Here is a 13,901-nt window from a genome sequence, read left to right as displayed (position 1 = left end):
TTCAATTATTGTAGTTCTAGAAATTGGCACACATGTCTGTACGCAGCCCGGTTCTTGCAGTATTCAACTAAACAATAATACACCTGTCTTGTCAGATCCTCAGATAATAAATGAGATATTCTGTCATTACTGAAAATTGTGCTGTTCAAACAGATGACCATCCGCCCTTCCTTGTCTTAGCCCTTGTCATCCTCTGCACTCGTTCAGGGAAAATGGAACAGGGCCAAAATACCTGCTCATGATGTCCAGGGAAACAGGGGGAATGCGGGAAATGGAAATTCAAGACGATGAGCAAAACTTATTGCATTCACCTTGTTCACGTTTTGCTCATATGCTCATAATGTGACACTCCTGTTGATGAATCCATCTGTCCTACCACCAACAGTCTCTAAACTGTACTGAGCATTGTTGCCACTAATTTAGAGTAGAATTACTTCAAAATATTTTGACTTCCTCACATAGTGCAATTCAACACGGTGACTTGTAAAAAATGCAAACATGATTTGCATGCTACTTTTATGAATCTACACAAATGCAGCATGTTGCAACCTGCACAGTGAAGAGTGCTGTGCTTACTAAATGTGAATTTACTGTCATTGCACTTAGCAAGCTGACTGATGTGACCCATGTCACACGGGCACCCACGAACTCCTTCAGCATAAGGGAGCGCGAGGCTTCCTAAGGGAGTTTGAGCTCAAGGATGTTGCGGTCGTATCACATGGCCAATAACGAGGTTTTAAAAGTAGCCGCCAGAGGCGCATTCAACGGTGTTTGTTTTTTGTACAAGTAAAATAATGTAAATTTAATTACACTCGTAGCTATTATAAGTAATGCTTTTTCCATAAGAATATTATTCAATTAGTTTGATGTGAAAGTCGTGCCCCTCATTAAGAATCAAAGTTCGCTCGCTAAACATAGCATTGCTGACACCGACATTAGCCAGCCTGTGCTCATGTGTGGTTTCGTTTGCAGCGCGACTAGGCACCATAGCCTGGTGAGTAGGCTCTGCGTTCTGCTACCCGAACTGCTGCAAACTATATCCAAAATGCAACAGTTTGTGCATGGGGCATTTTGTGCATTTCGTGGGTCTTATTGCTACGATGAGGTTTCACTGCACAGTGCCTTGTCTTGGCCTTTAACCTGATACTATTGCCGCCGCTGACCCAGCATTCTTGTGCAAGTCTCGGCATGGCAAGCCGGACCCTTGCGCATTCCCATGCACGCTGCAAACTGGTTGGGCTGGTTCAAACGACCCCATGTGGTCGGGCTGACTCAGCCGGACTCGATGCTTGCTCAGTCCGACCGGCTAGCGTTTACATGAACTCGACAGGCATATTCCAGCCCGACAAGCCGACTTGATCAGGTGCTATAGGGTTCGTGTAAACGCCCTGAAAGACTAGAAAAACATTGCCCCAAGCGGCCTAGGTTGAGAGTATTGTGTAGTAGTAAGCATAACCCTTGCTGAATTGTGCTTGAACTTTTATTTAATTCAATGGAAACGTTCCAAACACATGCAACATTAATTTTAATGCAAACAATAATGAAATCATCAGCTTTACGACAGCAAGTCTGGGCACGAGAGGACTCCCTTCAGCCGCGAAGGGAGATCACCGATCTCCCTTGACCAAAAGCACCATTAAACTCCCTTAGCGGAAGGGCGACCATGTGACACTGAGTGCATCTCCCTTGAGATAAAGACAACGAAGTTAAAATGAGTTTGCGGGTGCCCATTGGACATAAGTATAACACAACCTGTGTCTAAATAACCACAGAACAAAATAGTGCAAGCGAAGCATTTGAGTATGGAAGCAGAAGGGAAAGGAACAGGTAAATGAGCATTCTTGTTGTGGCATAGCTTGCATCTATGTGCTTCTGTCTTTTCTTGCTTTAGCTTACTCTCCTCACAAGGCTGAACTTGCAGCTTTTACTGTGCACATAAATCAGTCAACTTGCCAATTTTTTTGTATTGTAATCCTGCATACAGGTGATGTGATTTATGACAGTTCAGTATTCAGGACTGTTTTTCTTATTTTGCAGGATGAGCCCTGGATCACGTGTGACCGTTGGTGAAAGCATGGTGCTTATTCTTGGACATTGCCTGCGGCATAACAGCACTAAGGAGGCAACTGAGAGCCTTCTAAAGCTTATTGAAGCCCACGTGCCTGGGGAAGCTGCTACACCAACGTCGAAATATGCCTTTTTAACAATTTGCGAATGCTAGGGAGAACGCCACATTACATTTCTATTGCCCGTCTTGCTCACTTTATCTGGGCGAGAGGCAGGCACAGGAACTACACTGTTCCACCTGTGGTGCTGATTTTGTTGTCGACACACTAGAAAAAAAAGAAAACTATTTTCTTACATTCGACATTGCCAAGCAAGTCGAAGACAAACTTTCGCTCGCTACACTAAACTTTAAGTTGTTGCCTAGACAACTGTCATATGATGTAGGCGAGGTAACGACAAGCCAAGGTTACCACAACCTGCCAATGTCTACTCATAACTTGTCAGTAACGTGGAATACAGATGGTGTTCCTCTTTACGAGTCATCTGGGTACAGCATATGGCCACTGCTTCTTCAAATAAATGAATTACCCCAGAAAGTGAGAACTAAACACATGCTTCTAGCTGGGTTGTGGTTTGGTCCCACAAAACCTAAAATCAATTCCTTTCTGAAGCCATTTGTTGAACAAATGAACATTCTTTCCAACAGTGGTTTCCAGTATACAGATGTGAAAGGAAATGTCCTAAAGGTGAGAATTTTTCCAGGGCCCTGTTGCGTTGACACAGTGCCCAGAGCCATGGTTATGAACATGAGCCAATTTAATGGTTCTTATGGCTATGCATGGTGCATGCATGAGAGACAAGTTGTTAGGAAAGGCAGCGGTCATGTGCGCGTATACCCTGTTGTCTCTCCTCGACAAGCGCCCAGAACACACGGGAGAGAGAGAGAGAGAAGGAGATTCTTGAAGGGAAGGAAAGGTTGGGGTAAAGTGCAGCGCAGTAACTGTCTCTCAGCAGAGGACACCTCAACCGCGCTGCACAGGGGGTAGGGAATGAAAGTAGGACGTTTTTGCAAAATGCTGCTAAAGCAGAGGCAGCACTGCAAGCCGAATGTGGTGACAAAGGTTCAAGCGTGCTGTTGGATTTGGCATTTTTTTTCATTTCCGGCAGGTTTCGTTGTCGACTACATGCATGCTGTGTATGCTGGCTTTGTAAGGCACATGGCATGCATGTGGTTTGGCACCTCCATGTTGTTTCCATACAGTCTTGGAGGCAAAATTAATGAAATCGACCAGTGGCTGCATCTTTTGAAACCTATCTGGGAGATTTCTAGGCTGCCGCGCTCACTTAAACTCCGGAAGTACTGGAAAGCATCAGAGTGGCGCAACTGGTTGTTGTTTTATTCTCCAGTAGTGCTCCATATGATTCTGCCAAGAGTGTAGTACAAGAATTGGTTGAAGTTTGTCAGGGTGATGCACTTTCTTCTTGCTGACACAGTCGCTGCAGAAAAACTGAAAGAAGCTGGCAGGACAATGAAGGAGTTTGTGAGGGAGTACGAAGATCTATATGGAATAGCACACATGACATATAACGCCCGCCTTTTACTACACCTTGTTGCATCAATGGAAGTAAGGGGCCCATTGTGGAATTATTCAGCATATGCATTTGAGGGCATGAATGGGCAGCTCGTTCAACTTGTGAACGGCACACGCTATGCTGGCTGGCAAATGGTTGAGAAGTTTTATTTTCTGTCGCACCTTCCCATCATATGGGACAAATGTTCCCACATTCAGGATGCCCAGTCGAAGCACCGGCTATTGAAGTACTTTTTAAGGGGGTACAATCTGCGAAAGAACTCCGAGAGCACTCGTGGTGTCGTTTTTTTCGGAAAGGGAGAGATGGTTAACCGTGGCATCTCATAGAAAAAAGTGCTAATTGGCAGTTTCCTCTACTGCACGAAGGGCCTTGATAAGTCCGCCGCCTTAACTCAGTCGTGTACATCAATGGTACATTTGGCCAGATCGAGAATATTTTGGCGACTTGTGTAGAGGGACATCGATCATGTACATGTGTTCACAGTGTTGTCTTCCATTTGTGCAAACTTAAGGTTGCAAGAACATTTGTTGCCAATAACTTGAGTGGAACCATCATGCACGAAGTTTGCACGACGTCAGATAGAGTAGAGATGGCTTGAGAAAATCCACGAAAATTTATGTTACTGCAGTCATCGGCAAATACATTTGTGTGCTGTGTTGCCCGCAAGTGCATTTTTGAAGCTACATAAAGATGTCCTTGCAAGAGGAGGGAGAGAACCAGAAGTAACAAATTTTTATACTGAAGCACGAGCGGAGAAAATGCTAAAATATCTAATTTGGCTGTTGCAGCACACCAAGTACGATTGCTCACGCTGTTGCTATGATTTTCTGTTTTTGCTCCTTCCATATTCCCCTCAGAGTTGCTTGCGTTTTGTCTGTGGTAGGTGTAAGCTTGTTTCTATTATTTCTTGCAGGGTGTCCCTGTTAACTTGGACCAAAATTAAAAACAAGAAACCCAAGAGCTCTAGAGAAATCTTGCCGACTGCATAGTAGTGGCAGTCGTACGTGCCTACAGCCAGTATTTTCTTCATCACGAATTAATAATTCATTGCTTTTAAATAGTGAACTTGTTAATTATTGCTTGAATCGCAAACAAATTAATTACAATGTTTTAGGGTACCTTAAATAACCTCCGAATCAAACATTTATTTCATGCTGAAGTTGTCCTGGTTGTTTTTTTCCAAGACAATAGAAAAGCCCGCGAAATGCGAAATAGATGCAAACTCGCACGCCGTTAATAAAGCTCCTACAAGCAACCATTGAAATATGTACGGCTGCATTCTCTTATCGCCGCATCGTACAAGGCTCCGCTACGCTTATCAATGCGTCAGCGGCGTGTTCTTTTGATGCCGCGACCATCACATAGTGTGAAGCCCTGTATCGAGCTGCCGCCACTAGTAAAGCGGTGTATCCATGGCTATTCGCTTGGGAGTGCTTGTGTAGCAGAGCGTGTATCTATTTCGTATTTTGGATGTTTTGCTCGCTTTCGTTTTTTCTCAGAAAAACCAATGAGGCAAAGCTGAGCACCAAAATGCTTGATTCGGAGGTTATTTGAGTTGCCCTACAACTTTGTAATTTATATGTTTGCGATTCAAGCTATAATTAAAAAGTACACTAATTAAAAGTAATTAATTATTACTTCGTGATGAAAACAATGTTGGCCGTAAGTACCTACGGCTACTGTGCAGTCGGTACGATTTCTCTAGAGCTCCTGGGCATTCTTAAAATCTTGGTCCAAGTTAACTGGGACAGCTGGTATATAGGCTGTACAATATGTATATAGGTTTTTTATATATAGGCCTGCAATTCAGTGCAACAGGTTCATGTATTTGTTTTCCTGTCATACAATTGTGCCTACACACAGGTTTATGAGAGTGCATTGTTTTTGTGTTCATGTACAGGGTCTGTCCTAAAGGTAATGTCAGTACGGCCATTACAAATAATTTATTGAATTTATCCTTACAAGTGCTTAAAAATCATCCAAATACTCTCATTTCGCGTCGATACATCTGTTCCAGCGAGCCTTCCAGCTATCGAATGCGTTGTGTTATTCCTCCTCCGGAATAACCTTTAATGCTGCGGTGCAAGCTGCTTTGATCCTGTCGACCGTCCCAAAATGCTTGCCTTTCAGGGGTGTTTTGAGGCGCGGAAACAGAACAAAAGTCGGGGTTAGCCTAGTCTGCGTTGTACGGGTGCTGGGGGATAGTTGACACCCCTGCTTTAACCAGGTAGTTTGTGATGATGAAGACGCTGTGGGCCAGCGCATTATCGTGGTGCAACTTCCAGTTGTCTGCGATGTCCGGCCGGATGCGTTGAACCCTGTGTTTCAATCTTTTGAGGACTTCCACATAAGTTTTGGGGCTCACAGTCGTTCCAGGGTCTAGAAAACTAGTGATGAACCAGTCCGTGGATGTAAAAAAACCGATGAGCATGATCTTGATCTTTCGTTTGCTCAACCTGGCTTTCTTCTGGCGAGGGGATGAGTGTGTGTGCCCCTCTGATGATTGCCTTTTGGTCTCTGGGTCGTATTCAAATACCCAAGTCTCGTCACCTGTAATGACGTCCAGAAATTTCCGATCACGTTTGCACATGTCGAGCTTTTCTTGGCACATTTCAATGCGGTGTGACTTTTCGTCGACAGTGAGCACTTTTGAAACCCTTTTTGCGCACACCTTCCGCATGCCGATATCTTTTGTAATGATTTCATGAACTTGAGTTTTTGGCATGTTTAACATGTTGGCCATTAAATGAACACCTAATTGCCGGTCAGAGTTCAGCAGTTCCCTCACTAGCGTCACATTTTCATCCGTGGTGGTCGTGCATGGCTGTCCGGCGCGGTCTTCGTCGTCGACCTCTTCCCGGCCATCCAAAAAGGCATTGTGCCTCCGAAACACTTGCCGATCTGACAGGGCATGTTCTTTGTAAGCAGTCTTGAGCATAGTAACACTTCCCGCAGCGTCTTGCCAAGTTTCACGCAAAACTTGATCGCAAATCTTTGCTCTAATGAGCGCAGAATTTTCACTTGCACAAGAATGAAAAACAACTCTCACGGACAAGCCCGTCGTACATCCTTCGACGCTCGGAGCATACTGAGAGGGACAGGCAGTCAGCGACATTATGCAGGCGCCCCGACTTATACATAATAGAAAATGCATATTCTTGTAAACGCAATGTCCAATGTGCAAGTCGTCTAGTAGGGTCCTTCAAAGTGGAGAGCCAGCAGAGGGCCTGATGATCGGTTACGTTGCAGAAGCTCCGACCGAAAAGGTACGGCCGAAATTTCGCGACCGCCCATACGAGCGCAAAACATTCTCTCTCAGTAATGGAGTAATTTCGCTCAGGCATTGAAACAAGGCGGCTAGCGTAAGCGATGACACGGTCTTGGTCGTGTAGATGCTGAGCGAGGACAGCACCGATGCCATGACCACTCGCGTCAGTTCGTACTTCAGTGGGTGCAGAAGGTTCAAAGTGTGACAGAATTGGGGAAGTTGTAAGCCGCTCAGTGAGGATAGAGAAGGCTTTGTTCTGCAGTGTCCCCAAGAGAAAGAGGCGTCTTTCTTAAGAAGGTCAGTGAGAGGGTGAGCGATGTCGGAATTTTTCACAAATCGCCGGAAATAAGAGCATAAGCCCAGAAAACTACGGACATCGTTTGTTGAACAAGGTACAGGAAAATTTCGCACGGCGTGAACTTTCTGTGGATCAGGTCGGATTCCGGCGGTGTTTGCAAGATGACCGAGCACGTTAATTTCACGGCGAGTGAAATGGCACTTGGGAGCTTAGCTGAAGGCCAGCCCTGCGAAACACGGAGAGTACGGTTGTGAGGCGCCGCAGGTGGCTTTCAACGTTCGGTGAAAACACAATCGCATCATCGAGGTAACAGAGGCATGTAGACCACTTCGAGCCGCGCCAGAGAGAGTCCATCATGCGCTCGAATGTAGCTGGCGCACAACACAAAGGACATGGCTTTAAATTGGTACAGACCGTCCGGTGTGACGAAGGCGGTTTTCTGACGGTCCATCTCATCAACGCTAATCTGCCAATAGCCGGAGCAGAGGTCAATTGATGAAAAGTATTGGGATCCGTGAAGGCAGTCAAGAGCGTTGTCAATGCGAGGCAAGGGATAAACATCCTTCTTTGTTATCCTGTTGAGGTGACGGTAGTCAACGCAGAAGCGCGACGAGTTGTTTTTCTTCTTTAGTAAGGCAACCGGTAATGCCCACGGGCTACTGGAAGGTTCAATGATGTCCTTGTCCATCATCCTGTCTGCCTCTTTCTGCATGATGGCCCTTTTTGTTGCGGAGACATGGTATGGCCGCCTATAAATGGGGCTGGCGTCACCGGTGTTGATGCGACGTGTGACAGCAGAAGTCTGGCCATGTGGACGGTCATCCAAATCAAAGATGTCCCAAAAATGACAAGAGGTAATGAAGAGCTGTTGTTTGCTCGGAAAGAAGGTCAGGGAGATCATCTTACAAACATCGTCCGCAGGCGTCGAGTACGGTGGAGTGGGGGACAAAGGTGCGTTGGTACTGAGCAAGGATTCAGAGGTCAAAGAAGAAATCTCAAATTCTTCTAAAGGAGTGGTATGCGCTATGGCAATAGCGTGTGGCAGCACATGCGACAAAAATCCAAAATTCAGGATCGGCACGCGTGCGCGGTTTTCGCGGATCCGGATAAAGGTGCTCGGTAGGGCAATATTGCGCGACGAAACCACATCAGTAAGCGGCGACACGACGTACTCGCCATCAGGTACGGGAGGACAGGGCGTCAGGAGGACATTTGTAGCCGCCTGTGGAGACAGCCTTGCAAATTCAGCAGAACATAAGCGGTGTGAAGCACAAGTTGTTGCGTCTGCAGGAAGTGGCAGATACAAATGTACAACACCTGCGGAGCAGTCAATTTGGGTAGAGTGTTTCGAAAGGAAGTCGAGGCCGAGAATTAGGTCGTGCGGACAGTGTTCAAGGACGATAAATAGAACAATGGTATAATGGCCCCACAATTTTCACACGTGCTCTGCACTTTCCAAGGACAGGTGAAGTACTCCCATCGGCGACTCGCACAGTGCACAGTACGGCGGGTGTCAGAACCTTTTTGAGCCTTCGGTCGAGAGCAGCCCTCATAACTGAATGCTACGAACCTGTATCAACGAGAGATCTAACAGGAACGCCATCAACTTCAATGTCCAGTAGGTTTCCACATGTAGGCAGGGTCAACAAAGGATTTGTGGGCCGGGTTCGAGTTGCAGCTTCCCCGCAGGGGCGTCTGCGTCAGCAGGCGTTTGGTGTGTTGCACACCACGTACCCGAGCACACGAGGGTTGGACCCTCCCGCGTGTAGCCGTGCGCGGCTTAGCCGTGTCCGGGGAAAAGGGGATCCTGGGGGTTGAGCCAATGCCGGGTGTTTGGACCTTTATGGCCCCTCGGCAGCGGCAACACACCCCTTTGGCCTCGGCTTCACGCAGACGGCACCCCCGGACTGACCCACCCGGGGGAAATCGGTAGTTGCCTTTTCCTGTCTCTCTAACCCTCCAGCCTTCGTCTTTCTCTCACTTTCCACCTTTCCTGTCTTCTCCTAGCTTCCGTTTACTTCCAATTTTTCAAGGCAGCAAGGGTTAACCTTGTGTGAATAACCAACCTAGGTTATCTCATATTTGGTTATAGTGATAACGTACAGCTGGCGTTTGCAGGACCTGTTTTTACAGTCCCTGTAACGTCCCCTTGGAGGGCTCCACGGTGGGTGGTTGGCGTTATCGCCGAAAATTACATTGTTCTATGGCAAGTTCCTTTCCTCCAATTCCTGATCGCCCTCAAAAAAGAGGGCGCACCGAAGATGGATTCCAGTTCTTTGGTCGTCAAAGACCGAACTTCCCACGGTACCATGTCATCCACTCTGAAAAATCCGATAAACAAGTACGAAATATCTCCCCTTTTCTAGTTTCCATGTCCTTAACTGATGTCCTTGGTCCAGGCTACAAGGTATCATGGCTGGCAAGTGGCGATCTCCTGTTAGAACTACATGACCAGAAACAATACGAAAAGTTGCCCAGTCTAGTGTCATTTGGGGATGTTCCATTGACAGTAACTCCTCACCGCACTCTGAACACTACCCGCGGCGTTGAGTCCGATGACGATTTGCTCCAGCTGACAGAAGCTGAGCTCTTTGTGGGCTTCAGTGAGCAGAACGTTGTCAATGTCAGAAGAATTAAGATCAGAAAGGATGGTAAAGAAATTCAAACGAAGCACCTAATACTCACATTCGGTTCACGTATTCTGCCCGAGTCTGTAGAGGTCGGGTACATCAAGCTCCGTGTCAGACCATATGTGCCGAATCCCCTAATGTGTTTCAAATGCCAGCGTTTCGGTCACAGCTCGCAGAGCTGCCGAGGCCGCCAAACATGTGCGAAATGTAGTGCCCTTGAACACGCCACTGAAGCATGTAATAACTCTCTCCACTGTGTAAACTCTGGCGGGGATCACGCCGCGTACTCGCGGTCGTGGCCCCCATGGAAAGAGGAAAAAGAAATTGTAACTATAAAAGTAAAAGACAATATTTCGTTCAAAGAGGCACGAAGGCGGGTATCATACCTGTCCAATTAAGAAAACCTTTGCCGATGTGGCGCGTCAGGGGACAGCGCCACAACGGCCTCCGGCGGCTGTCTGACCCTCAAGCAGTGAGTCGGCAGTTACGCCATCTGCCCCCGCGGCGGTTGCAGCAAGCGCTGCTCCGTCAACCGAGGAGAAGGGATCATCGACCCCGAAGGTGGGCGCAGCCGAGGCTGCCTCAACCTCCCAGGTCCCTTCCAGCGCTGGCAACGGCCGGCGCAGCCAAATCCCCCAGGGAGCCCCATCGACCTCCGGGCTGGTGGGCGCAGGGGTCTTGCCCTCCAAGGCAGGACCCTCGCTGGTAACTTCCCGCTCGCAAGAGCACGTGTCCGGCGCCTCACAAGAGGCATTGGACACTACACCTATCATCAAGGCGCACCAGGCGCCTAAGGAGCGGCGAGGTTCCCTCGAACGCTTCAAAAAGAGCAAAACCCCGGTTACAGGGCCTCGAAAGGGCTCTGTAATTTAAGACATCCCTTCCGTTTCCTTAAACACAGCACCAATTTAATTTAAAATATGGATACACAAATCATTCAATGGAATATCAGAGGTCTACTTAGGAATCTTGATGACGTACAAGAGCTTATCCGAACACACAATCCAAAAGTGCTGTGTCTACAGGAAACACACTTAAAATCCAAACACGCAAACTTCCTCCGTACGTATGTTACGTTTCGCAAAGATCGCGATGATGCCGTCCCATCATCGGGTGGTGTTGCGATTCTCACTCATAAAAGTACAGCATCTCAAACTTTACAGCTACGAACGCCCCTTGAAGCAGTGGCAGTGCGAGTGGTTCTGCTAAACAAACTTATCACTGTCTGCTCGCTCTACATACCCCCACACTACAAATTAACTAAACATGAATTTCAGTCTTTTATAGATGAATTGCCAGCACCTTACGTTGTGCTTGGGGATTTCAATGCGCACAACTGCTTGTGGGGCGACTCTCGTATAAATGCGCGAGGTCGTCTTGTTGAACAGTTCCTTCTCTTTTCTGGTGCGTGTCTGAATAAGAAGGCACCCACATATTATTGTCTCGCAAACACAACATTTTCTTCAGTTGACCTCAGCCCAGTTTCCCCGTGTATACTGCCCGAACACGAATGGGAAGTTATCAACAATCCTTACGGAAGTGACCACTTTCTCATACTGCTAAGAACACCTACAGAGAACGAATATCCACCACAGGCTCCTAGGTGGAAGATTCACACCGCTGACTGGGAGAAATTCCGAACCCTAACTAGTATATCATGGGATGATATGTCCTCGCTAGGAATTGATGCTGCTGTTGAATATTTTACAGCCTTTATAATAGATGCCGCCTCAAAATGCATATCAGAAGTAAATGGCCTGGCATGCAAACGGCGTGTTCCGTGGTGGAACGACGATTGTAGTATCGCTCGTAAAAAACAGAACAAAGCGTGGGGGTTGCTACGCGCGTCTACCACTGCGGAGAATCTTATTACCTTTAAGAAAATAAAGTACCAGGGCAGGAGAACCCGCCGACAGGCTAAAAGAGAAAGTTGGGAGAAGTTTTTATCGAGTATCAATTCCTATACAGATGAGGCCAAAGTCTGGAACAAGGTTAATAGGATAAAAGGGCGACAAGCATATACGCTACCTCTGGTAAACACACAGGGCGATACACTAAAAGACCAGGCAGACTCACTTGGGGAGCACTTTGAGCGAGTGTCGAGCTCAACGCACTATTCCCAGTCTTTTCTTAAACATAAAGAAATAGTAGAGCGTAAGCCAATCATACGAAAGTCCAGGCAGAATGAGCCGTATAACCGGCCTTTCGGTATTGCCGAGTTGAGAGCTGCCTTGAACACAAGTAAAAGCACTGCACCGGGACCTGACAGAGTCATGTATGACATGATCAGAAGCCTACATACTGACGCACAAGTTACACTTCTTACACAATTCAATACTATTTAGTCTTCGGGATATCTTCGGGATACCTCCCATCCACATGGAAAGAAGCGATTGTGGTTCCTGTTCTAAAGCAGGGAAAAGACCCTTCCTTGGCGGCAAGTTACCGTCCGATAGCTCTAACTAATTGTCTGTGTAAGCTTTTAGAAAAAAATGATAAATCGCAGATTTATACATTTCCTTGAGCTCAGCAATATGCTCGATCCTTATCAGTGTGGATTCCGAGAAGGGCGGTCGACAACCGATCATCTTGTGCGCATGGAAGGAAATATCGGCGATGCCTTTATACATAAACAGTTTTTCCTATCGATATTCCTCGATATGGAGAAGGCATATGACGCGACATGGCGTTACGGGATCTTGCGAGACCTGTCGGAAATTGGCATCCGTGGAAATATGATGAACACAATTGAAAGCTATTTGTGAAATCGTACCTTCCGAGTAAAAGTCGGCAATGAACTGTCACGTCCCTTTACGCAGGAAAACTGGTGTACCCCAGGGAGGCGTGCCCAGCTGCACTCTCTTTATCATTAAGATGAACACGCTACGTGCTTCACTACCACCTGCCATTTTTTATTCCGTATACGTAGACAATATACAAATAGGCTTCAAATCCTGCAACCTCAAAGTATGCGAAAGACAGGTACAGCAATGCTTAAACAACGTGTCCAAATGGGCAGACCAAAACGGATTAAAGGTCAACCCCCACAAAAGTTCTCTTGTTCTCTTCACAAGAAAGAGAGGCCTGGTCCCAGATCCTTGTGTAGAACTGGGCGGACAACAAATTCCTGTCAACAAAGAACACAAATTCTTAGGTGTTATTCTTGACTCCAGGCTCACTTTCATTCCTCACATAAAACATCTTAAAGAAAAATGTCTTAGAACAATGACCTTACTTAAAATCCTATCCCACACAACGTGGGGTAGTGACAGACAGTGTTTATTGAATATTTACAAGAGCCTAGTTCGATCACGGTTAGATTACGGTGCCGTAGTTTATCACTCTGCGGCACCGAGCGCGCTTAAGATGTTAGACCCCGTTCACCATCTGGGCATCCGTCTGGCCACTGGCGCATTTAGAACAAGCCCTGTTGAAAGTCTATATGTAGAGTCAGATGAGGGGCCACTCCATCTTCAGAGAACAAATATCAGCTTAATGTATTTTCTCAAGGTTCGCTCTAATAAGGAACATCCGTGTTTCGCAACTGCTAACGACTTGACGTGTGAAACACTTTTCCATAACAGACCCTCTATGAGGCTTCCTTTCTCATTGCGTGAAGAGAACTTAGCACGGAAATGGATGTCCCAGTTCTCGAATAATGCCTAATGCCTCCAGCTAAGCTAGTACCGCCCTGGGAGTGGCAGCTGATAGAGTGTGACACATCCTTGTAGAGGTCACTAAACATGCGCCAAAGACACATATCAAAATGCATTTCTTGGAGCTCCAGTACAAGTACTCGTGCACAGAGTTTTACACCGACGCTTCTAAGTCGCATGCCGGGGTGTCCTACGCAGCCATTGGTCCATCGTTCTCGGAATCCGGTGTACTGCACCCTGAAACAAGTATATTTACGGCTGAGGCCCATGCACTATTGTCGGCTGTGAAACATATCAGAAAATCAAATATTCAAAAAACAATTTTATTTACAGACTCCTTAAGCGTCGTGAAAGCCTTGAAGTCACACTGTAAACACAGAAACCCCGTAATTACTGAGCTCTATTCCATTCTCTGTAGAGAGTGTGTGTCTAACCAGCGTGTCATTATA

At 46.7% G+C, this 13,901-nt stretch overlaps 1 protein-coding gene across 1 annotated transcript; it reads right to left on the bottom strand.

Moving 5' to 3' along the window:
- Window positions 1-5,773: 5,773 nt before the first annotated feature.
- Window positions 5,774-6,538, bottom strand: LOC139051902 (histone-lysine N-methyltransferase SETMAR-like). The gene has a single exon (XM_070528938.1). The coding sequence runs from the start codon at window positions 6,536-6,538 to the stop codon at window positions 5,774-5,776; it is 765 nt and encodes a 254-aa protein (XP_070385039.1).
- Between the last annotated feature and the right edge of the window lie 7,363 nt (window positions 6,539-13,901).

This window comes from Dermacentor albipictus, unplaced genomic scaffold (genome assembly GCF_038994185.2).
Source record: "Dermacentor albipictus isolate Rhodes 1998 colony unplaced genomic scaffold, USDA_Dalb.pri_finalv2 scaffold_15, whole genome shotgun sequence".
Classification (NCBI taxonomy): domain Eukaryota; kingdom Metazoa; phylum Arthropoda; class Arachnida; order Ixodida; family Ixodidae; genus Dermacentor; species Dermacentor albipictus.
The sequence above is the reverse complement of the archived record's forward strand: the minus strand, read 5'-3'. Positions and strand labels throughout refer to the sequence as shown.